The sequence below is a fragment of the Raphanus sativus genome, chromosome 4, assembly GCF_000801105.2.
Source record: "Raphanus sativus cultivar WK10039 chromosome 4, ASM80110v3, whole genome shotgun sequence".
Lineage (NCBI taxonomy): Eukaryota > Viridiplantae > Streptophyta > Magnoliopsida > Brassicales > Brassicaceae > Raphanus > Raphanus sativus.
Window position 1 is genome coordinate 34845139 of NC_079514.1, and position 26048 is coordinate 34871186.

A 26048-nucleotide genomic window follows, 5' to 3' on the forward strand; every position below is an offset into this window, starting at 1 on the left:
ATGTATTTTTATCTTAGTAAAACTTTTTTTATAATAAATTCGACACATAGAGCGTCTCTAGTAAATTATATATTTCTCTGGCTCTGTTTTATTCTTTCTCCAATCAACATATTTATTTGGCTTGTTGTTAAAATAAATGATTTTATAACGCAATTATACAATACTTTTACATTGATATTTTGTTTAAACAATGTGACATATTTCTATATTAGTTAAATATTTACATTGTAATTTAAATTTGTATACAAATCAATATATATGTGTAGTTAGTGGTTAAAAGAAATGATTTTGAATCCAAATGTACACTACTTTTTATATTGATTTCTTTTTCAGTTCATATAAATAATTTAAATATATTTATTTCAACTGAACTAACTACCCTGAAATATATTTTTATACACCAATATTTATTTTTCATAATTAGTGTTATATATTTTAGATGTATCATAATATAACTAACAATATTCAAAAGACATGGACCGAATAAGGTTATATGGCTATTTTTGTTATAAATATCCGAACCCGTTTTAGATACATTGGTTATTTAGATATTTTAAGGTTCCTATACATCAGAACCGAATTCATCCAGATCCAGAATGACCAACCTCAAAATCCACACATACGTTTATAATATTCAAGCGGGATTTGGTTTCAAACAAAAAAACGATACTCGAAAGAAACACCATATACCTAAATGGACAAATAATCTAACTATTTTATAAATTAATGAAAAAACCTCTTTCTATGTGTTTGGCTAAATTAAATGAAATATAAAAGTTTTTTTATCAAGTAAAATAATTATATGGAGTAAAAAATTAAATGGTAATAAATGTAACACATTTTAATTATTTTGATTTAAGTTATTATTTTATTCAAAAAACATATCTTTGAACAATATTTTTAGGTACATAATTTTCCACCGATTGAAACTAAAATAAAAATATTTTACTAAAATAAACTAAACCAAATGTTTAATCATATATAAAACCTAATATTGATTAAATAATAAATAAAAAATATGTTATTCATGTTTCTAAACAATTCTCATTTGTTATTAATTTATTGAAAATACAATGGCTAAATGTGTAAATAAAAGAAAATACACATCTCTACTATTCATGTTTCCAAACATATCTCATTTATTCTACTATCCATGTTTCTAAATATATTTCATTTATTCTACTATCCTTATTTCCAAACAAACTCCAAATGTACTTCAACTTTAATAATATAGATAGATTTGCTCTATATATTTTAAAGGTTGGTTAGATTTTATTTTGCCTCGCATTGTTTTCTACCATTTTGATTTGTATGTAGAAGAAAGAAATTATTAATTCTATTGTGTAACCTAAACTTTTAATGATTTGCAACATATATTCTTAAAGGTTTATTTAGTTTTTTTTTTCTTTTTTCTTTGCCACAAATTGTTTTGTGTGATTTTGATTTGTTTAAAGTTTATAAAAAATGGTGTTTGTAGAAAAAAACATTTATGCAAGAGATTTTTCTATAGCTTTTGAAAAAAAAAATGTTTTCTCTGAATTTAAATTATGGGTATTACTATTAATTTTAAACTATAAGAATGAATGCTTTAATTATTATTTTTTGCTTTAGGCCTCCTAAAGTGCTTGCACGGCACTGCTCAGCATATGTTTCATCTGCATCAGATTTAAATCTCTCGTCAACAAGATGATGAAGCTTCTACTGCTCCATTTTCCCTAGTCGCCTCCAATGAAGTTGAAGCCAATCATCCATCTTGTTAGAATTTTTTGTGTAGGATCTTTGTGAGTATTACCAAATAATAGAAGAGTAAGAGAATAAAAAGAATCAAGAAGAATTGATACTAAAAAAATTGTTTTATTGATGATTGCGCAGGCACAACAACTTTTCAGGTGTATAAACCCCAATTCTTAATTCTAGCCGTCTAACTCTAATATTTTAATCTATGAATATTGATTCTCCTTATATAGTTGTAGATGTCGATTGGAGTAGATTTAATTCTTCTATATTCGGAAAAATAAAAGAATCTTTTTAATCGGAAAACTTCCATTTCACCCGGAGACAAGGATGGAAGCAGGGGTCAGAATCGGGATTCCTTTCGGCAGGAGTCTGGAGGCCGGTGCCCTGCTCAGGGCCTGGAGGAATTTTACTTCGGAGTATTTTTCTCCAACAGTTTATCCCTTATTGCTCAATTTCGTCATTGATATCGAAGAATAACCTGTGTGCACTTGAATCAACCGGAGTTGCCCTATCTCAGCAGGCTCCCCTTGGCAGGACATGCTTCGATTGCTTCATGTTCCAGGTTCTTATATGGCCTGGACCGTGATTTGAACCTGGAGTATGGCTGTGTTTCCCCGAGCAGTCCGGAGTATAGCAGGTATCCTTTAGGTGTTGGATCTGTTTGAAGTTGATCTCGCAGGGCTTAGACGTTGATTTTTCATGAGGTCATTATGTCGAGGCTAGGACCTGGAGTAGTTATCTGAGATCGATGCAGAACTGACTGAAGAGTCACTTTTAGCCTTCAGAAGTCTTTGCTGAAAGGTGATTCTGAGTTAAACATCTATCTAAAAATTCATTGTAAAATAAATAAAAACTAAATGTATAATATCAGAAATATAAATAAACTAAATTAAACATCTATCTGAAAAAAATCATAGTAAAATAAATAAAAAGTAAATATATAATATAAGAAATGAAAATATTACTTTAAACATTTATTGTAATATTATAATAAAATAAACAAAAAACAAGTAAATATACAATATAAGAAATACGAAAACTACATTCAATTGAAAAATATATAGTAAAGTAATTAATAAGTAAATATATGATATAAGAAATAGAAATATTATATTAAACATCTATCATAATAGTACCATTTGATATAAAAAATTAGAATAAGTAAATATACAATACAATAAAATAAATGATAAGTAACTATAAAATATAAGAAAATGGAAAAATTACATTAGACATATATCTGAAAAATTTATAGTTGTACATTTTTATTATTTACAAATATTTTTCTAGTTAAGTATACAATATAGGAAAAATAAATAATAAGTAAATATACGATATAAGAATTAGAAATATTACATTGAACATATATTGTAATATTAGAATATATACATATAAAATATAAGAAAAATAAATAATAAATATATGTTATATAAGAAATAAAAAGTTTACATTGAACATATATTATAATATTATCATTTGATATAAAAAATAAATCTAAATAAGTAAATATACTAAATTAGAAAATAAAAATAAGTAAATATACAATATAAAAATGGAAAAAACTAAATTAAACATCTATCTGAAAAATTTAGAGTAAAATACATAATAAAATATACAATACAAGAAATAGAAGTATTATATTAAACATATATCGTAATATTAGATAAGTAAATATACATTATAAAATTATATATACAATATAAGAAATAAAAAAACTACACTAAACATCTATCTGAAAAATATATAAAATAAATAATAAGTAAAATTGCAATATATAAAATAGAAATATTACATTAAACATCTATCTTAATATATCATTTGAGAAAAAATAAAATTGTAATATATAAATATAAAATATAAAAAACTAAATAATAAGTAAATATACGATATAAAAACTGAAAGACAACACTAAACATACATCTGAAAAATGTAGAGTTTCTGGTTTTTTTTCTAATGAAATATGTGTAAATATACAATATGTATAGTTAGATACAATTTGATATATATTACTCCTTGTGCTATTATTTTCTATTTCCAGAAAAAAAATAATTTGATATACAATATGTATAGTTATTGGTTAATCACCAATACCATTTAGGTTAAGCACTGGAACAACGACAAAATTTAAACATCGCAAAAAATGGTCATATCAACATTACAACACAATAATTTTAATCAAAATAAATAAAAAAATTTTACTACGCATACCATAAATACAATACAACATCAAAAAAATAGTTATATAGTTAATATTTGAAAATTGTTATAACAGATGTTAAACATGCAGTGTGATCATATTTATGATTAGTAACCAAATTTCATATTATTATGAATGTCATTTATCAATCGGAAGTTAAAAGGAAAAACATTTCTATCCATTAAAAACAATTTGTCTTGTTTAACACTTTTCTAACAAGCAATAACAGCTGTCTTTTTTTTTTGGTTTAGTTATACTCCTTGTTCTAAAACGCGGGCTGGGCAGACGATTAACCGCCGGATATACGTGAAGCGGAGTAGAACCGTGGCGAATTGGTGTAAATCGGCCAAAAAATCGGAATAACAGAAAAAACTGATTGATTTTGTAGATTTTAGGTTTAGAATCATAATGTGTTCTTAGATTTGATGTATTTTGATAATAACTTACAAGAATAACAAAACAAATCAATGAAATCGCAAAAAAAAAATGAAAGCGGCTGAGATGTTGCAGAGAACGTAATGGAGAAGGTTGAAGAAAAGGGTAATTTGGTCATTTGGTAATTTATTTAACCTAAAAACCAGGAAAATTTATAAAATGAACCTTAGTTCTGTCGAACCCGGGTCCAGAGGTATCAAACACACGCCACTTTACCACTAGGATACAAGACAACAACGTTTATGTTCACATTAGTAATATATATACCTAAAATGAACATAAAAACTGTAAAATTCCTCCCCGATTAATCCCCGCGTAATCTCCGTTTAATTGATTCGGTGCTAGGCGCTACTCGACCGAACGCGTAACGTCTAGCGAGTTCTCAAACAAGGGTTATACTACATCTAAGGCCTCGAGTGGTGCAGGTGATGAAGAAGCAGTAGCAGTATGCTATAGAAGCAGTATGCTGCAGAAGCTGTATACTCTCATTAAAACTTTTAATAAGATGATTGGTAGAGCAATAGTAGTATACAATTTTTTTTATAAAAGTTATTATATAATATATATTATTTTAATTAAATTATAATATATATATATATTAATATATAATTAATTATAATATATATAAATATATTAATATAAATTAAATTTTAAATGTGAAATATCATTATTTAAAAATAAATTTAAAATTTATTTAAAATATAAATTTATTTTTGGATATAAAGTAATTTTTAATATTATTGAATAAAATAAATAAAATATAAATTTATTTTTGGATATAAAATAATTTGAATATTATTAAATAAATAAATAAATTATCATTATATATATTTATATATATATATATATATATATATATATATATATATATTATATATTAATATATAAAAGAGATATAATTAATTTATTTTATTTCTTAATTTCAAAAATTATATTTATATAAAAATAAATTTACAATTAAAATATCTATTTTTTAAATAATATTTCGCATTTAAAATATATATAATTTATATAACTAAATTATATATTAAATGTGAAATACTATTTTTAAAAAATATTTATATTGTAAATTTATTTTAGAAATTAAAATTTCATTTTCTAGATATAAAAATAATTTTATGATATTCTTAAATCAAATAAGTGAACTAATTATATATTTTTCTAAAATTTATAAATTGTAAATGCAAATGCTATTCCAAAAGCTTCATATGAGAGCATTTGCTAGAGAGCATTTGGAAAGCATTAGCATTTAGTAAATGCTTTCTAAATAATTTTCTAATAAATGTTGATTGGATAATGTAGAGCATAATGCTAATGCTAATGATCTACCAATCAAGGCCCAAATCTGAACGACTCATACTCTATTTGTGAATAAAGAAGTTTCGAAGATTTGGGAATATTTTATTTGAAATATTCTGTTTTCAAAAATTATGCACAAATCATCCCCTATATATTATTTTAGGAGCATTGTAGCAAACTAATCTTTACCTCATGTGTTATTTACATGAGTGATATTTTCTATGTGGCATGCTCACAAGCTCTCTCACAAGGAAAATTGAAAAACTCTTTCTACACTAGACATATTACAACATTTACTATTGACTAATCATATTATACATCCTAAAAATGCGCTCCGTAATTAAATGCTAATTAATACGATATCAAACTAATTACGTAAAGTATTATTTATGGACCAAATTAATGATACGTAGAGTATTGTTTACGTAGAGTATTATTTATGGACCAAATTATTTTGTTACGTAGTGTATATTCCCTTATTTTATATATACTTCACGTTATTCTGTTATCATACGTAATCTATTCATACATATATTATATTATATATACAAACTTTGTTTAAATATAATTTGACGTATATTTCACATACAATTAAAGATTATATAGTAAGACATAGTTATCTTTTTGTATCATTGGCGAGTTCCTAAATCCATATAACTTATATTACTATAAAAAAATTAAAATATCAATTTTACACTGAAAACTATAAGAATAACGAATCTTTGTAAAAAAAATAACCAATACTAAGAACCAATAACATGCATTAAATTATATTAAACGTACCAATAAAATGTCAAATGATTTCGTGATTGGTGCAACAATAATTTTTCTTAAATCTAAAATATAATGTTACGGTTTTGGTAACAAGTCACCTTGATTGAAGAATAATATTTCTTGATTGGTGTAACAATCATTTTTAAAAATCTAAAATATAATGTGAGTTAAGGTTTTGGTAACAAGTCACCTTGATTGATGAATATACAGTATTATTAATTGGATTAATATCGATCCATTGTTAAAATCATACTTGCTTGGCTTATATATATAAATTAATTTTGTCTTTCATGCATTTGAATGTTGAAATAAATTAAGTCAGTCTTTTAACATATCACGGTTTAGTGCATATAATTCTACAAAATTAGTGTTCATGCGCCTTGCTTTTATTTTTTCACGCAATAGTACTGATAATAATAGGGGGATTCCTATTTTGATTTGCATTAGAAATCGCTCCTTGGTCAAACATCAAATTGAATTATATCTGATTTGAGAGTATATACGACATCTTAGATTTTAGGTAACCAAATCGTGTTTATAAACCTAATTACATGTATTCAATACGGGGAGTAGTCTTGAAAAAATCGTGTTTATAAGCCTAATTACAGGGATTCTATAATAACTCTATATTAATTGGCTTAATGTCGGTAATTAATAATGAGGCGGTTATGGGGAGTAGTCTTAAAAAACAGTTCTGATTGTATTATATAAGGAATTTAGATTATGGATTCAATGTTTTGAATCAATAAATAATTGACTATATTAATTGAGCCATGGAATTTTGTTCATATAAAAGGAAGGTTTTATACGGTGTAAATATTAACCCGTATAGTATTATTATCTCGCGGCTCTTATTGATAATAGAATGTGAGTTACGGTCTTGGTAACAATTCACCTCGATTGAAGAATAATAATATACATTATTATTAATTAGATTAATATCGATTTATTATTAAGGAGCGCGATTATGGTTATTTGTCTTTAGATTGTTTTATACAAGGAATTTAGATTTTGTATCAATTATTTTCGAAACAATTTGTTTACTTTTTGTTCCATTTTAAATGGACATTTAGTCATATAAAAGAAAAGTATTATTTTCTTAGCAAAAAAAAAAAAGAAGGTATTATTTGACGGCTAACTAATTTAGGTTAGTCTTAGTATTCACCTTCTAACCCAAGCTACGCCAATTAATATTAGATCCATGAACTTTAATTACGTCGATATCAGAAATCTCGATATTCTTCTGCCCTACACGGTTGCGTTTCTTAGTATAAATATATGTGCTCCTTCTTGGATCGACTCATCACTTCCTTCTCCACAGCATAAACGATTTTATTTAGCTATATCTTAAGCAAACTCATGACAGGTTTTAACAACGTTTCCGACTTGAAACCTTTCAAAAAAATGTGGAAAGTGAGAATGAGTATGGTGAGATTGTGGAAACAGTATTCTTCTGCTGGTGGCCTAACCATTAAAATGATTCTCATTGATTCCAATGTGAACTTATACATTTTTAAAATCGTATAGTGCTATATTTACGATTTTTATTTATTACTAAGAAACTGATTTCAACATGTACAGGATGATAAGATTCATGCAAGTGTTAAGAAATGATTTATGCAATGTGAGTTTTTATTTATTTTTTGGTATCATTTTTTTTTCATTTTAAGGTCGTTTGAAGAATGTGATCAACATTGATGGGTTTTCCAAAATTATTTTTGAACCCAAAGATGTTCCTGAGATTGATGATTTCAGAAAAAGGTATATCAATTACTTTAGTGCATTTGGTTATCAGCTACGTTTTGTTCGGTAAACTAATTCTTACTGATTTATTTCTATAGGATTGCAAATCATGAGTTCTGAAGACTTTTTTCGTGACTTTTTGGTTTTATCATGTTTTTTTATTTTTCTTGGAGATTTTAAATTTTTTTTACTTATTGTCCTTTTTAAATTGTAATCCTACTTTTAATTATGATAACAATAAATCTATTCCGTAGGTTTTTTGTTTTAAATTTGTAATAAGTTAATAGAAATTATTGCATACTATTATATATTTTTCACAAAATAAATTAATTTGACACTTAACCTACATCACAAGCTTTTTCAACTAGACAATTAATCATCCATTATATATACATTCGCATTTTCATTTGATATCAAACAATTAGATCTAATATTTGTGCATATAACTTGGTTATTCGTAATATATACCGTAAGACTAAAATAAAAATCTCAAATAGTCACTCATTCCGCGTAAGGCGTGGATTATTATCTGGTTGCTATTATTTTGGTAACTTCCAAATCAATATTTGGAAATATAAAGTGCAGTCCGAGTTTTGTATTTATTAGGCAAGCTTATATGGAAATATTTTCCATAGCTAGACTTGATTTCTCACTGAGAATGTAAAAAAAAATTAGGTAAATAACACATTTACCTTCCGACAAGCACACAGCTGCCGACAATGTCGGGTAAAAAAAGTTTCGCATCTCTCTCCAAATCAACGGCTGCAAAATTGCCACGTTATCACAAACTCCAACTCTTTGTCTTAAATCCACCTCTTTTCTCTCTTTAGCGACCACCACCACCACATTTCTCTACTCCTTTCTCCGAATCTTCTCTACACAGCCTTCGAGATCTTCTTCTTCTTCCTCCCCCTTCACAGATCTAAAGATCGCAATAACCGAAGAAACAAATCTCCAATAAGTACGACTCCGTTTTCAACTCCGACGAATCTTCCTCCGTATATCTTGCAAAGAAACCTCTCCTAAATCTCCAATCGGCAATTTCTATTAATAGCTTTCTAAATCAGAAAACCAATTTCACTAATTCAAATTTTATTTCCCGTTGGATTCAAATAGTTTTTCGAATTCTTTTTTTTTATCTCTCAGAAAACTCAAATCCGGTTTAGGAGAATGGCGCCGAGTATCCGCAAAGCGATCGGAGCGGTTAAGGACCAAACAAGCATCGGGATCGCGAAAGTAGCGAGCAACGTGGCGCCAGATCTGGAGGTAGCCATCGTGAAAGCCACGAGCCACGACGACGACCCCGCGAGCGAGAAGTACATCCGCGAGATCCTCAGCCTCACCTCCCTCTCCCGCGGCTACATCCTCGCCTGCGTCACCTCCGTCTCGCGTCGCCTTGGTAAAACTCGCGACTGGGTCGTCGCACTCAAGGCCCTGATGCTCGTCCACCGCCTCCTCAACGAAGGGGACCCTCTCTTCCAGGAAGAGATCCTCCACTCCACTAGGCGTGGGACGAGGATGCTCAACATGTCCGACTTCCGCGACGAGGCGCACTCGAGCTCGTGGGATCACTCGGCTTTCGTCAGGACTTACGCTTTTTATTTAGATCAGAGGCTTGAGTTGGCTCTGTTTGAGAGGAAGAGTGGTGGTACTGGAAACAGTAGTTATCATAGCAATAACGATGACCGTTACGGTAGAGGAGGAAGAGATAACGATTTTCGATCTCCGCCTCAGAGATCTTACGATTACGAGAATGCTGGAGTTCCTAAGAGATCTCGGTCTTACGGAGATATGAATGAGATGGGAGGAGGGAAAGCCGCCGCAACCGCGGCGACTACGCCGTTACCGGAGATGACTCCAGAGAGGATATTCGGGAAGATGGGGCATTTACAGAGGCTGCTTGACCGGTTCTTGACGTTGAGACCGACCGGTTTAGCTAAGAACAGCAGAATGATACTGATCGCGTTGTATCCCGTCGTGAGGGAGAGTTTTAAGCTTTATGCCGATATCTGCGAGGTGTTGGCTGTATTGCTTGACAAGTTTTTCGATATGGAGTATGCGGATTGCGTCAAGGCCTTTGACGCTTACGCGAGCGCGGCGAAACAGATCGACGAGCTTATCGCGTTTTATAATTGGTGTAAGGAGACTGGCGTGGCGAGGTCGTCTGAGTACCCGGAGGTTCAGAGGATTACTAGTAAGTTGTTGGAGACGTTGGAAGAGTTTGTTAGAGATAGGGCGAAGAGAGGGAAGAGTCCTGAGAGGAAAGAGATCGAAGCTCCTCCTACTCCTCCACCGGTGGAGGAGGAGCCTGAACCTGATATGAACGAGATCAAAGCGCTTCCTCCTCCGGAGAATTACACTCCTCCTCCTCCGCCGGAGCCTGAACCTGAACCGGCGAAACCGCAGTACACGGAGGATTTGGTTAACTTGAGGGAAGATGGAGTCACCGGTGATGACCAAGGGAACAAGTTTGCGCTCGCGCTATTCGCGGGTCCCGCTGGAAGTAACGGGAAATGGGAAGCGTTCCCGTCGGATAATGGAGTGACTTCCGCGTGGCAGAATCCTGCTGCGGAGCCAGGGAAAGCGGATTGGGAACTGGCATTGGTTGAAACAGCTAGCAACTTGGAGAAACAGACAGCAGCGTTAGGCGGCGGGTTTGATTCTCTGCTGCTCAACGGGATGTACGATCAAGGAGCGGTTAGGCAGCACGTGAGCACCTCGCAGTTAACAGGTGGCAGCGCGAGCAGCGTAGCGTTACCTCTACCGGGTAAAACCAACACTCAAGTGTTGGCCTTGCCTGCACCAGATGGAACCGTGGAGAAAGTGAACCAAGACCCGTTCGCAGCTTCGCTGACCATCCCGCCACCTTCGTACGTGCAAATGGCTGAGATGGAGAAGAAGCAGCATCTGCTGAGCCAAGAGCAGCTGCTGTGGCAGCAGTACCAGCGTGAAGGAATGAGAGGTCAAGCTAGTTTGGCGAAGATGAACACTGGTCCAGTTCCGGGTGGAATGCCTTACGGAATGCCACCTGTCAATGGGATGGGACCAGCACCGACGGGGTATTACTACAACAATCCTTACTGATTCATTCTATTTGTTATTTGCTCCACCCGTGTTATTGTGTATGTGTAGATGACTCGTCTGTTTGTTCTATTTGTTCACCTTCGATCTCGTGTGTTTTTTTGAAATCTCTCGTGTTTCTTGCTCGAGTTTGAATTTATAGTTTGTGTACACTTTATTGAGAATCTTGGTTCCATTTTGTATAACACATTTTTAATATCTCTAATGTTTTTCACTGTAAATCTCTTGAGAACAACTTTATTGTTTGACTTACAAAAAACGCTATAGGACTTTGTTATGTTTAGGTTGTGTTGTACTCTACTACTGTTTAGTTTAAAGTCATTGGTTCAATTTTTTTTTGGTAATTATTAGGTAAAATAGATTTGTCGCTTTCTTATCTTTTACCAGATAAATATTCTTTTCTATAGTTGAGATTGGAAAATGAAAGCACGAGATGTATATAAATATGGAAGCTTGTTACATCATGAAGTAGGTGACCCAATGAGTTCTTATTTATATATATTGACAGCTAGGATGGGGACCCTCCATTACCAAATATTTTATATTTGTATAAATGATCAGTTCTTTTGAATTATGGAGAATGAATAATAATAAAGAAAAAGGTAAGCTGGAGTCTCTTCATGTCCAACTCATGTAAGGGTGAGCCAGGTCACGTTTCTGGCACACCGTCCATACATCCGTGTGATACTTATATGATAATAGTTGACTAATTTGCAAATGATCGGGATCTTCTGTACTTATAGATGGTGTGGTCGGTTATGCTTATGACATGGCAGGACTGGATTCAAACCAAACAAGGAAAAGCTTTGAATTTTTTGGAAGATAGGCCATGGTTTGGTTTCTTCATGGGCCAAGAACCTTTATTATATTATGGGCTTATTTGTGTAACTATAAATTAGGTAAGTAACATCGCTGTTGACATAATATGATCTTATAGCATTTGTTCAAACTTTTCCCGGCTCTATCCTTGTTTTAAGCCGATTTCCAGTTAAACAAAAAAAAGAAAACACAAAATTTACAGTGGTGTTGACTACCATATCAACAACAAAAATGAATATAATGGAATAGACTCAATGAATGAATGGTACATGATAAACTAAATAGAATAGTACATATAACGAAATTATCAAACAACATATTATATTAAAAAAGTATAATGAAATTAACAAATAGTAGGGAATGAGGTAATGTGTACTTCAATGTCAATCTAAATCTATCATAAACTAAACCTAAAACATTAATCACTAAACCCTAAAGAACAATGTAAATCCTAATCCAAATATCAAAATATGAAAATAGTAAATAATATGGAATATTATCTAAATAGAATAGTAGTTAACGAAATAGTATATATTATTTCAACTGATCTGCGAGATATCGATGATGTGAACAAGAAAATTAAAGTGCCTCAACCGTAACGTCATTATAGCCCATAGATTTATGAAGATTTCAAAAGTGGAAATGATTCGTAAAAGTGATGAATACCAAAGTGGAAAGAATGGAAGAAAGGTTGTGGTAGTTGGTAAACGAAGAAGAATATTTTATGCTTTCATTAACCGGGATACAGAGGTACTATGGTATATATTATAGAAATAGCTGAAACACTTTTTTTTAGTTAGATGTTAAATTATGCTTTGTTCTGTAGTTTTTTTTTTTTTTTTTTGTCATCTGTTGTTATATTGATTTTCAATCGGATGGCACACGGCCTGTTACAACGAAACCGGCTGTCGTAACGAACGACACCAGAACACTAAAGCCGACGGTTTAACGATATAACCCCGGAATCAAAAGCTGGAGACTGCCAAAAAACAATCCCAGAAACAAAAACACACACACTTAGACTAACAAACAAACTTAGCAAAAACAAGAAAGAAACAAACCCAACCATAGAAAGAACGAAACCGGTCTGATAGATTATGGATAACCGTCGCTGTCGAATGTGTCTCCAATGCTCCTCTGCTTCACCGACCCTCCTTCTAAACCAACTAAACTCGCCATTGGACTAAGAAGAAAGGATATCACGCGCCTTCTCTGCGCCTTCTCTGCGCCTTCACTCCACTGCCTCTTCCCAGATCCAATTAAAACTGGCCATTGGACTCTGAAGAAACTCACCACGCGCCATCAACGCGACTCACCACCACGGCAAAGCTAACCAAACCCTAATTTGACACATTCTTAACCAACACAGCCGGTAACCACAGATCCATCGCCATAAGCTGTAGATCGGACGAGATCGACGGCCATGGAAACCGATTTGAAACTCTCAACTTCAATCCAAAAATCAAAGTTTCTGACCAGATCTGAATCCTTTAGACTAAGAAAACAAGACTTAAACTAGACAATCATAAGCAAGAAAAGGGATCCACCTTCTCACGGTATCAACGGCACGGAGCCATCGACCGGAGAAGGCGAAGAAACGGTGACTTCTCCTTTTTTTCTCTCTCGGCTCTCCCGCTTTGTTCTGTAGTTACCCAGCCCAATTTCCCTTATATTATTTATTCATTCTGTTTTGCGATTAAGTTTTCTTTTTTTCCACTAGACTGAACCCAATATTGTATCTATATTCCTTCCATTCCAAAATGCATATTTTACAAAAGAAAATTGTTTCAAAAATGTCTTTTTATATTTTTAATTCACTTTTTGTCAACTAATAATAAAAATATGAACTTCGAAAAACATTAATTACATTCTTAGAAATTTTACTGATTTAGAAATATAAGAATATAAAATTACAAAAACTATAAATTAATAATTAAATTTTAATATGTTTTATTAATACATATAAAATATTAAAATATGTATGAAACATATGGAATATAAATCTAGGATGACCAACATCATACATATATTTGGTACTAGGAATCTAAGAAAGTTAAATGTTATTTTTACAACAGATTATTTTCAGTTTGTGAAGATGTTTTAGAATCAGAATGATCAGTTTTTGCATGTTAATTGAAAAATATTTAAGAAAAGTTTCAATAGCTTAGAGTTCACTTATATACCACATATACAGAATTCAAAAACGGCAGTATAGCACACAATGCAAGAAAATAACCATCATTTGTCGTCTATTTGAATGTAGAACTATCAGTTTAATTTACAAAGTATGTATGAATCTGTTTATGTTGTTGATACAAAATGTGTATATACAAAGGAGGCATGTACTGCTACGGTCAACCTAAATTACTGAATATTCTATTTTTGTTTGGTTTCGGTGGTAATACGCATTAGGCAAGTTAAATTACTTGTTGAAACACAGTCTCCATGTTGAAACATTAATTTTAAAAGATCTTTTAAAAGAATTAGTGTTATTAAACTTGTTTTTTGGTAAATTATTTTGAGACACTGTTATTACAAAATTTAAGTTGTGAATTTTGTGATGCTTTAAATGGTTTTAGAGTATTTTGATAGAGGCTATTAGTTAAAAAATAGAAGTCCAAAATAACATAGTTTAGATTAAAATTTAAAGGGGTTTAACTAAATCATAGTTAATTTTCAATTCACCTAAAATCATTCAAAATTTATAAAAATCAAATCATTTCAAACTAGGATTGAATATATCCTAATCGGGCATTGTGGTCTGGTGGTAAATAGCTCACAACTATGAATTCTACCACTTAGGTTCGAGTTCCAGTCACTGGTGAATTAACATGGGATGATCACCAGTTTTCCTGGATGTCTTCGGCGGACTCCCTGACAGACTAAACCCAGATTTGTGGAACGATCTTTAGATACTAGTCGGGAGTAACTTGGGGTAGGGTCATCAAAAAAAGAGATTGAATATACCCTCTTAGTATTTCTAACATTTGATGTTAGGTTAGTGATCATATTGTAACTTTTTCAAATTTTCTACTAAGAATCGGTGTTTTTATTTCTACATTTTCATGCAAAAGATTTGGAGAAAAGGGCAATGCAGGCATAATAGAGATTGCACCTTACATCCCGTAAAATGATCCATTTCATCGATATGAATGGTCGCAACCGACTATCATTTTGTACATCCTGAAACCACAGATATGAAGATCGACTCAAAGTCTGGTTGGATAACCTTAAACTACTCTTTATTGCTCATGTATTAAGTTAAAGCTTACAAAAGTTTCGAAGTAATGATATACTCCTTCGTTTCTTTTTTGTATGTTGTTTTAGAAAATATTTTTGTTTTAATTTGTTTGATGTTTTAAAACTTTCTATGTAAAACTTTAAAAATAATTTGATTAAAATATTAAAAGTCAATGTATAATGTTTGTCTTATAAAGAAAACCTGAAAATTTGAAATCGATAAGAACAAAGCGTAGATATATTGAACCTTGACTTGGCTTCCCTTGCTTCTTGGAATACGGATATGGGTCTTAGGCCACACGTATATAATACAATTATCGGTGTTTAAGACAAAGACAATTCAAAGTAAATGATAGCTAAAGTTTTTTCATAAATAGAGACTTCAACCTTTTAATAGTATGCGTTGGTACGTATCGTGTTGTATTCTTGTAACCGTGTGAGAATTTTCATTAAACTCCCGTTTACAAAATTGCTTTGAAGTTTATTTGCTTATTTCTGTATATCTTATTTGCAATGGAACGAAAGCTTTTCTTGGGCCAATTCTTGATATTGGTGATATTACTGTTGGGGCATCTACATGGATGCACAAGCTGCGTTGAGAAAGAGAGAAAAGCTTTGTTGGAGCTCAAGAAATACCTTATCTCACTGAGTGTAGATTGGGGATACGACACTGTTCAACCTACTTGGACTAATGATACAAAAAGTGATTGCTGTCGGTGGGAGGGCCTTGAGTGCAATCGTACAAGCGGGCGGGTTATCGGGATATCCATTGGTGACATGATGTTTGAAGACTTCAGTTCTCCCCTAAATATTTCTTTACTACATCCTTTTGAAGAGATTCGAAGTCTGAGCCTATCCGTCGAACGGAACGGATTTAATGGCTTCTTTGATGATGTTGAAGGTACGTATTTAAGGTTTTTCACAGCGTTAGTTTACCCTTGCTGATGTCTAGGCCATGTAGAACAACATTACAATCAATTAAGTATTATGTTAGAATGAAGAAAACTATGAAGTAAGCAATCTAAAACTTCTATATGCTTGGATGATTCTAACAACTGATACTTCATCCATGTATATAGTGGAGCTTAAAAGGAATAGTAACTAATATGTCTCATGTTCTATTACGGTGTAGTTGTCCAGACTAACTCTAATTTGGGTAATAAAACTAAATGGTAATTTGATGTCAGAAAATAAACTAATATATTTCATATTTGTCCTAAGTCCATACAGTTCAATTCTCTTAAAAGTATAACTGTACTCACTGAAGTGATTAGGATATCTTATTAATGGTTTTTTTCGTTTTGCAGGTTATAAAAGCTTAAGGAGACTAAGAAACCTTGAGATTTTGGATCTCTCTTCAAACCGATTCAACGACAGCATATTTCCCTTTCTTAATGGTGCTGCATCACTTAAAACTCTTCTTCTTCACAATAACTTGATTGAAGGCCCTTTTCTTGCTGAAGGTGTGTTTTTCTAATGTTAGTAACCGCTACAATTATCACTCATTTTGTTCTTAATATTCTTACATTCTCTTGGACTCTCTTTTAGAACAAAAAGACTTGACAAACTTGGAACTGTTGGATCTGAGTCTAAACATTTTTAAGGGCTCCTTGTCAGGTACCGTTTACGTCTACTATCAGTGTCTTTCGTCCTTAAGAGTATAACTTGTAACAGTATAAGTGTATAACTTTTGTCTTATATTCATAATAATTAAAGGTGCATTGATTTGTATCTCTTTGATTTGCAACAGATTTTACTCACCTCACAAAACTGAAAACTCTAAATCTAAGTTCCAATTACTTGTCTAGCTCAATGGAATTACAAGGCAAGTATCTTACATTTTTCTTCTTTTGTTTTGTTTTTAGATGAAAATAACTTATTTGTATTCAACAATGGTCACTTTTTAAGGTGCAGTGTCTTGGTCTTCAACTTTTTTCAGGACTAGAAAATTGGACAAACTTGGAACTGCTGGATCTGAGTCGAAATTTTCTAAACGGCTCCATGCTAGGTAGGATCTAAGTCAATTAATGCATAAGTGTTGAATTGGTTTATGCCATCCCAAAAATAATATTTAGTCATATATTAATTATAGTTTCTTATTTTTTTTGTGTCGCAGAGTTTTCTTACCTCAAAAAGCTGAAAGCTCTAAATCTAAGTTCCAATGATTTTTCTAGCTCTATGGAATTGCAAGGCAAGTTTTTTGCTTTGGTTTATTTGATTACAAATGGAAATGATTTTAGTTTCTTTATATTCCAACAATGATCATTTTCAAGGTATAATAATCTTTTGGCCTCTTCCTTAATTTCAGAACTAAAACACTTGATCAACTTGGAACTGCTAAACCTTGCTCAAAATAGTTTCAGTGGACCTATACCAGTAGAAGGTGAACCCATGTTTGCTTTTCCTTTTAGGATTATATGTATGAGAAGTATCTCCTGAATTCTTGAGTACAATATACAACTCTTCTTATATATTGTTCTCATTATCTTCTTGTTTTCAAACCATCTTATTAATTACAGTATTTTGTGAAATGAAGAATCTGCGGGAGCTTGATCTGAGTGAAAATCATTTTCTAGGCCACATTCCTCTTTGTCTAGGCAGTTTGAAGAAGCTACGAGTTCTCGACCTATCATCCAACCAATTTAGCGGAAATATACCATCTAGCTTCACTAGCCTTGAGTCCCTCGAATATATTTCATTGTCAGATAACAACTTCACAGGCATATTCTCTCTCAACCCACTCACCAACCTCACAAATCTCAAGGTGTTAAAACTTTCAACAACGTCCTCGTCGACTGATACGCTACAAGTAGAGTCAGAGAGTACTTGGCAGCCAAAATTTCAGCTCAGTGTTGCTGTGCTACGATCTTGCAGCTTGAAGAATATCCCTTCCTTTTTTTTGCACCAAAAAAACTTGCGTCTGGTTGATCTATCCAGCAACAAATTATCCGGAAACGTTCCTACTTGGCTGCTGGAGAATAATACACAACTTGAAGTCTTACTGCTGCAGAACAATTCATTCACTACCTTCCAGCTGATGATGCCTACTACAATAGTGCATAATAATTTGCAATTATTGGATTTTTCAGCAAATGATATTAGTGGACTGTTCCCTGATAACATCGGTCGTCTGCTTCCGTCTATTGTACATATGAACGGCTCAAATAATGGATTCCAAGGGATTTTTCCATCGTCAGTGGGCGAGATGAAGAACATTTCGTTTCTTGACCTATCTTACAATAACTTCTCCGGCAAGTTACCTAGAAGCTTTTTCACCGGCTGTTTTTCACTTAAATACCTGAAGCTCTCTCACAACGGATTCATTGGCAACGTTCCTCCCAGAGGAACAAACTTCACTTCGTTGGATGTGTTGAGAATAGATAACAACTTATTCACAGGTGAGATCGGTGTTGGTTTGCTTAGCTCCAACGCTACATTGTCGATTCTAGACATGTCCAACAATCTTCTCACAGGTGCAATCCCGAGTTGGATATCTAACCTATCTAATTTGGAGTTCTTATTGTTATCAGATAATAACATCCAAGGCACAGTACCACCTTCTCTGGGGAACATGTCCTCAGTTTCATTCTTGGACCTCTCTGGAAACCTATTCTCTGGAGCCATACCGTCATACCTTGGTCACTACGTGAGATATCTCTTCCTACAAGACAACAACTTCACAGGACCGATTCCGAATAATTTTTTGGAACGTCGTGTCCGAATACTCGATCTGCGGGACAATAAGCTCTCTGGGAGTATCCCTGAGTTTGTGATCAGTACTACCGACTCGGAGGAGGATCCTCCAGAGCTAAGTATTCTTTTGTTGAGGGGAAACAGTTTAACAGGACCGATTCCAAAGCAGCTGTGTGATATGAGAATCATTAGAATTTTAGATCTTTCGCATAACAAGCTCAACGGTTCCATACCTTCATGCCTCTACAACTTATCATTTGATCTCGGAGTCGCGGAACAGGATACGAATATCTACATTGGGAGAGATTATAACAATCCCACAAGCCTTCGGTTTGAATATTACAAATCCACATTTGTGGTTGAGAAGCTTGTAGTAGACTACACTAGCTATCATGAAATTGAAATAAATTTTGCAACAAAAGAAAGGTATGATTCTTATACCGGAGGAACTGAGTTCAATGAAGGTGTGCTTGGCTATATGTATGGAATGGATCTGTCAAGCAATGAGTTTAGTGGTGTGATCCCAGAAGAGCTTGGAAACCTCTCGAGAGTGCGAGCACTTAACCTCTCTCACAATTTCTTGTCTGGTTCGATTCCATCCAGCTTCTCCAATTTAAAGGATATTGAGAGCCTTGATATTTCCTACAATGAGTTGCATGGAATCATTCCTCAGCAGCTAACCAGCCTTGTTTCTCTTGCTGTGTTTGATGTGTCTTACAACAACTTATCAGGAATCGTTCCCCAAGGAAGGCAGTTTAATACCTTTGACAAGAACAGCTATGTAGGGAATCCTCTTCTTTGCGGACTACCTACCGATATAAGTTGTGATGAGGCTACAGAGAGGTCAGAGGAAGAGGATAATGGAAGGGAAGAAGAAGAGGACGAGGAAGTTATTGACATGTTGGTATTCTATTATAGCACTGGTGCAACTTATTTGACGGCGTTGATATGCATTCTTCTACTTATGTGCTTTGATTGTCCTTGGCGTCGATCATTGCTACGCCTTATTGATGCTTTCATCGCTCTAGTAAAAACTATGTTTCCTTAAAATCATTTGAGCCAAATGTGGAATCTTATCGCACAACATGTTTTCTAATGTTTCATCCTCAATTACTTTACTGTTGATAGAGCTGTAAACTGGGGTTGCCCATATCTATTAGCTAATATCCATTTATCTATTTATTGTTTATAGATAGAGAGTGACCTGTCCATTAGAAACTATGTGCATTAAAGACCAGATTCACTAACATCCATGTTTACATGGAGCTACATGGGATCCATAGTAGATCATAAAAGAAAAGTTTAAATTTTAGTTTATAATCCTGAAATACAAATACAAATTCATAAGACTAAAATTCATTCGTGAATTCATAAGTACAACAATATAATAATTTCAGTTTTGATGGAAAAACAGAATTTACGGTTTTAGCAGGAAAAACTCGATTTTACGTTTTTTTGCGAAAAACTCGATTTACGGTTTTGGTGGAAAACTCGATTTTGCGGTTTTGACGGGAGAATTCGATTTTGCGGTTTTGGCGGGAGAATTCGATTTTGCGGTTTTGGCGATAAAACTCGATTTTCCGGTTCTAATGGAAAAACTAGATTTTACGATATTGGTGGAAAAATTTAATTCCGATTTTGACGAAAAACTTTATTTTATGGTTTTGGCAAGAAAATTTGAATTTGCAATTGTGGCAGAAAAATTCAATTTTGTGATTTTAGAGTGAATACTTAATTTTATTGTTTTGGCGAAAAAACTCGATATTAAAATTTTAGCGAAAAAATTTGATTTTGCAATTTAAGTAAAAAAAACTTTAATTTTAGAATTCTAATTTTTCGTGATCATTGGACCGACCATGTCTACATGGTCCAAATTTACTAACAATGGATGTCACCAAAATTGACCCATTTATATTTAGACATAGACCACCAATGGTCATCCCACCCATTTGGCAACTTGATCTTATCGAAGAATATAAAAATTTTAAAAGTTCACATCCTTCACTTTTTTTTATAATCTGTGCAATCACTTTACAAACTGTCCAATTGTTTTTTTATTCGTTTACATGTGCTTTGGATTTACCCATGTTTTTTTTTTTTCATCTCAAGGTCTTTTGACTTAGAAAACGAGTCCTTTCAATAAACTGCATCATCAGACAATGCGGAGTCATACTACAAAGAAAATACTGAAGATTTTAAAAACAAAAACAACAAGAACTTTTTTAGAAAACCCACAAAACTTGTCTAAATGACAGGACTAGTCCCTTCTCAATCCTCCTCATCGATGACCTTAGTGCCAAGTCCACTGAGTCCTTCAGCAGGGATCTCAGCAACAGTCACGAGTGAGAAAAACTCCTCCTTTGCGTCTTCGTCGTCGTTTCTCTTGCGCGCAACACGGACCCTGATCCTCCTTGGAGGACCTCTGATTCCTTTGCTCCATATCTGCTTGTTCAACTTCACGTCCACCCTAACGTCCTTTGTCCCCATGGCTTTCTCTGCAAACTTCCTGATCTCCTTGATGGCCTTTGGTGCCTTCTTCTTAAAGGTGCAGCTGTGAAGGCGTCTGTGGAGGTTGATGGTGTACTCTCTGGTCACCACTTCCTCTTTCCTTCCCTTTTTCTCAGACATCTTCTCTTTGTCTGTGATGTACTCTTACCTTAGGCTTGATTTACCCATGTTATTCAACCTCTTTCACTCACAATTACGGTCAAGATTGCGTGAAAAGAAGACGCGCAATTTACAATGATTCCTTGTCGCCACTTTGAGGGTTCATAATTTGGGAACTTGGCCCATCTTAACTAATGATTAAGATTAGTCAACAAATAACAATAATAGCGACAACGAATACTCTTAATTATCACTCGTTTTCTACTTTATTATAATCCCACTCAAATCATATCGTATCCACACAAATATAATCGTCGGTCAGATCCTACTCATCGACCACATTCATTGAACAATACCTTTCGTATTTGATTGGACACAACGTAAATTAAAGTCAAAAAGTCAGGTTTTCACATACAATCTGATTCTCTGTCCCATGTACAGTTTTAAAGGTGTATAACAATTCTCAGATCTCGAAAGGATACTAAAACAAAATACAACGAAATGATAATTTTATTCAATACTTCATTAAACCATCCCAAAGGGCATATCGTAACTTAGTACAGTGTTCACACAGATCGTAATACAGTGCCTGGGGAAAAAAAACACGAGGGCTCTGGCAAAAAAAAAAGACAACAAATAAAAAACTCTATAATAGAGTGAGTTTGTTGCAACAAAAGCCAGAGCAAACCTCTAAGAAAGAACCCATGGCAACCTGAACAAGAATCTTGAACACGTACACATCACACAAAGACCCTTTCGAGGAAAACCAAACTTCAACAAGACAAAGCAACGCATAAAACAAACCAAACAGGAGATGATAAACCCTAAAATCTCAGGTAATACCCGGGTAAGTATATTCTCAAGCAACCACACGACATTTCCGGTTTCATGGTAAGCTAGAGTTAGCCTTATCAAAGGGAACCTCTGCAAAAACAACATTGACTGGAAAAAGAAACCGGAAGCCGAATCACTTGGAAAAACCGGGTAAAACCTGAGCCTAGCGAGAGAGACACACCTGAAAAGGAAGCTGACACTTAACTTGGAACAGTACTATTATTATAGGGTGGATAAAGTTGAACGTGGAATTGGTGGATCAGGAGAGGATGTCGCATTTGTAAAGCCTCTCGACTAAGAAGTCGACAGTGGAAGTGGAAATGGATCGACACTGTTGGAGATTTAATCCCAGTAGAGTCGAACCCAGCTTAACGATGGCTGGTAAGCTCTTGTCAGTGACCATAAAGCAACCCGCCATGGATAGGATCTGCAGTTTGAGTTTTTCAGAGGAAGCCAATGCTTGAACTCCGGAATCTGAGACCGAGCATTTCGAAAGATCCAAATCACTTAGAATCTGGCAGTTCGCTGCAATGGAGACTAGGCTGGCGTCAGAGATCTTGCTACATCCATCCATGTTCAAGACTTCGAGAGTCAAGCCGTTACGAGCAGAGATGGCGGAGACAACTCTGTCTGTCAAACCGGAACAGCCACTGAAGTTCACCTTCACAAGAGAGTTGTCGAGCAGATGTAGAAAACCAGACTCTGTCACCCCCTTGAGCCCACACATCTCGATATCTTCCAGCTGAGGGCATAGCTTCCCAAGGGCGGCAAGGTTCGCATCTCCAAACCCGGGGCAGTTACGAACAGACAGAGAGCGTAGACCACTGCAATTAGCCGCCGAAGAAGGTAATCCAGTGGTGAGATCTCTGATCCCCAAACAGTTCACCATAGAGAAAGCCTTCAGCTTTGCACCACAGTTCAAAAGAGAACCAAAAAACCCAAACTGGGTGACCCTGTGGCACTCTTCAAGCTGAACACTCTCCAACGACAAAGCACCTTTCGCAAAAGAGACCAAACCGTTGTCAGACAACAACGGGGATTTACTGATCAACGCCTTCTTCATGTTTGGGCATCCCTTCCCAACAGATTCAAGCCCTGTGTCAGTCACTCCCTGGCATGCTGTGATGGTTAAAGAGTTCAACTTTTGAAGCCCGACACCATTTCCCATCACCCAGAACCCTTTCTCCGTCACGTGCGACAAACCCGCAAGCACAAGTTCCGTGACCGACAAGCCGTAATGACCCACGACCGCAAGAGACACGTCAGTGACATTAACCATCTGAAGCTTAAGTTTCATCAGGGAACACGTGGTGTTAGACAGTAACGCGGCGACTCCTTGATCCCTGACCAGAGGACAGTTCTTGATAGACACCGACTTAAGCTTGGAGCAGCTCTTAGCAATCGCTGCCAAACCTTCATCTCCGATACTCGAACAACCCTCCAAAGTAAGCTCACTCAAATCACAACAGCTCTTAGCAATCGCCGCCAAACCCTTATCAGTGATTGCAGGGCAACGGCTCAGGTCAAGCTTCTCAAGCCGAGGGCAACCCTCAGCGATCTCCAAGAGACCAACGTCGGTAACGTTGGAAAGGCTGCACAGGGAAAGAGACGCGAGAGAAGAGCAGCTCCGACCAATCGCTCTAAGACCAAGATCCGAAACCTTATCGCTTCCACGAACCGAGAGTTTCCCGAGTCCACCACGGCCAGCTGTTCCGACAGCGATAGCAGCTAGTCTAACATCGGTCGCCTTCTTCCCATCTAAGCTCCTAGATAAGCACCCTTCACAGTCATCTTCGGCAACAACAACAACATCAAGCTCGCTTTGTCTAATGCTGGTTACGAGAGTAAGCCACTGTTTGGAGACGAAAGCGCAAGCGGTTCTCTCCTGCGGTCCAGGTAAACGTCTGAAGATCTCGAAGAGGCACTCGTCGGGAAGGACATCGATAGAGACTGGCTTTTTCTCCTCGAAAGCGCTGAAGAGAGAAGAAGGAGCAGCAAAGACGCGAGATCTCTTGCAAGGAGGGTAATAGCAATCGACAAGAGACGGGAAAAGGTTAGCTTCCTTTGGATTTGAGTAAATTGAGCCACGACGGTAACAATCATTTTCACCTGAAAAAAAATTTACAAAATTTCATCAACGGTCAGATTTCGATTCCCAGATCCGGTCAGATTTGTAATTTTAATTAGAAAATCTAGATCTGTTTTTTTTTTACTATAGATCTAATCGAAGCGTACTTGGATCTAAGAAATCGAGCTCTAAAAGATGAGATAGGGGGAGAGAGAGAGAGATCGGGGGAGACTCACCAGCGAAGCTGTAGATCTGAGACATGATTTGAGCTCCAACTTCCCAGGAAAAAACGAAAGCGCTTGATTCAACAAGCGAAAACCCGTGGGAGATAGCAAAAAAAAAACGAGGGATCAGAAGAAGAGAAGGAACGAATCAGATTTGATTGTGTTGAAGGAAGAGATGAGAGAAGAGGAGGAACCCTATCGTAAAGGGCAAAAAGGAACAAGGAAGAAAAAAAAAAGAGAGAGGATGGGTAGCGATGAGGTCAAGATGTGGTTTTTATACTTTGGTTGAAATGTAGATGCATTGTATCTGTTCCTATAAGTTAGATCTTTCTTTTTCTTTTTCTTTTTTTTTTAAATTTTGTTTTTAGTTTTATAACCACACAAAAAAAAAACGCAATTGGTGTTTTCAAATCGATACTCGAACCCAAAAAAATCCAGTGATCTGATATTAATACGGTATAGATTTCAAAAAAATATTAAAAACTCACAAAAATCGGTTCGAAATCCGACTATCGGTCGAATCAACATGTGACCTCATATATAATTCCATTTGCCTTATATCGTTAGAATCTTTTATTATATTTTATGAATGTTTAGATAAATGGCGCAAATGATGCTCTTATTTTGCAAAAGTTTGCTATATAAATTTTTTAGTCAAATTTATTTTTCATCTAGTTGTAAACGTAGTATATCAAAGAAAATGCATACTAAACAGAAAAATAGATTTGTGCATAAATGATTTTATATGTTTATTAAAGTTTATGTTTGCAAAAAAAAATATAATCATTTGTTAATTTATTTAGCTTATTTTTGTCATTGACATGTTATTAGAATCTTTTTAATGTTTAATGTTTGGTTTATTTTAAATTTAACAGTTTATTTATTATTCGATTAGATATTTAAATTTTTATTAATTTAATTTGTTATATTTTATTATATATCTAAATTATAAATTGTTACAATTTGATATATTATATATATATATATATAATCATATTTTTAAACTAATTAAATTATTGACCCATTATTTGTTGGTAATCGACCAAATTATCGTAGTTTAGTCCAATGTTTAGATCGGGTTTAAAAACATTGACCGCAGAGGAAACCCCTCGAAAGAGCATTAAGGCAAAAGTAAATAGAATGGGTTTGTTTGTTTGTTTAAATGGGGCGAGCATTGGAGATGTTTGTTACTTGAAATAGGAGAAAGCAATATTTCATATTCAATCTCGAAATGTTTAATTCATATTTGACTTATATTACCATACAAAAACATATATGTACTTTTGAAAAATTTAAA

At 34.1% G+C, this 26048-nt stretch overlaps 4 protein-coding genes across 5 annotated transcripts; 2 read left to right on the forward strand and 2 right to left on the reverse strand.

The window, feature by feature from the left end:
• The first annotated feature begins 8978 nt into the window (after window positions 1-8978).
• LOC108854536 (putative clathrin assembly protein At2g25430) lies at window positions 8979-11471 on the forward strand. Of its 2 annotated transcripts, none has more exons than XM_057008537.1 (2): window positions 8979-9222; window positions 9332-11471. In XM_057008537.1, the coding sequence occupies exon 2, from the start codon at window positions 9356-9358 to the stop codon at window positions 11267-11269; it is 1914 nt and encodes a 637-aa protein (XP_056864517.1). In that variant the 5' UTR covers window positions 8979-9222; window positions 9332-9355; the 3' UTR covers window positions 11270-11471. The 2 variants fall into 2 exon arrangements, with proteins under 2 accessions (XP_056864517.1, XP_018483631.2); XM_018628129.2 differs by having other exon boundaries at window positions 8980-9146.
• A 4231-nt stretch (window positions 11472-15702) lies between these two features.
• LOC108849561 (receptor like protein 21-like) lies at window positions 15703-20114 on the forward strand. Its single transcript, XM_057007672.1, has 8 exons — window positions 15703-16226; window positions 16633-16788; window positions 16874-16942; window positions 17076-17150; window positions 17265-17333; window positions 17442-17516; window positions 17634-17708; window positions 17845-20114. The coding sequence occupies exons 1-8, from the start codon at window positions 15839-15841 to the stop codon at window positions 20064-20066; spliced, it is 3129 nt and encodes a 1042-aa protein (XP_056863652.1). The 5' UTR covers window positions 15703-15838; the 3' UTR covers window positions 20067-20114.
• Window positions 20115-21130: 1016 nt separating this feature from the next.
• LOC108851506 (60S ribosomal protein L31-3) lies at window positions 21131-21713 on the reverse strand. Its single transcript, XM_018624945.2, has one exon. The coding sequence runs from the start codon at window positions 21644-21646 to the stop codon at window positions 21287-21289; it is 360 nt and encodes a 119-aa protein (XP_018480447.1). The 5' UTR covers window positions 21647-21713; the 3' UTR covers window positions 21131-21286.
• A 404-nt stretch (window positions 21714-22117) lies between these two features.
• LOC108854677 (EIN3-binding F-box protein 1) lies at window positions 22118-25012 on the reverse strand. The gene is made up of 2 exons (XM_018628293.2): window positions 24764-25012; window positions 22118-24568 (listed from the first exon to the last, which is right to left on the reverse strand). The coding sequence occupies exons 1-2, from the start codon at window positions 24786-24788 to the stop codon at window positions 22719-22721; spliced, it is 1875 nt and encodes a 624-aa protein (XP_018483795.2). The 5' UTR covers window positions 24789-25012; the 3' UTR covers window positions 22118-22718.
• Between the last annotated feature and the right edge of the window lie 1036 nt (window positions 25013-26048).

Coding starts and splice junctions, on each gene's coding strand:
- LOC108851506 (XM_018624945.2), bottom strand. CDS start 21,646: ATGTCTGAGAAAAAGGGAAGGAAAGAGGAAGTGGTGACCAGAGAGTAC.
- LOC108849561 (XM_057007672.1), top strand. CDS start 15,839: ATGGAACGAAAGCTTTTCTTGGGCCAATTCTTGATATTGGTGATATTA. Junction 16,943..17,075: donor TTTTAAGGGCTCCTTGTCAG/GTACCGTTTACG, acceptor GATTTGCAACAG/ATTTTACTCACCTCACAAAA. Junction 17,709..17,844: donor TGGACCTATACCAGTAGAAG/GTGAACCCATGT, acceptor TATTAATTACAG/TATTTTGTGAAATGAAGAAT.
- LOC108854536 (XM_057008537.1), top strand. CDS start 9,356: ATGGCGCCGAGTATCCGCAAAGCGATCGGAGCGGTTAAGGACCAAACA.
- LOC108854677 (XM_018628293.2), bottom strand. CDS start 24,788: ATGTCTCAGATCTACAGCTTCGCTG. Junction 24,569..24,763: donor TCAGATCTACAGCTTCGCTG/GTGAGTCTCCCC, acceptor ATTTTTTTTCAG/GTGAAAATGATTGTTACCGT.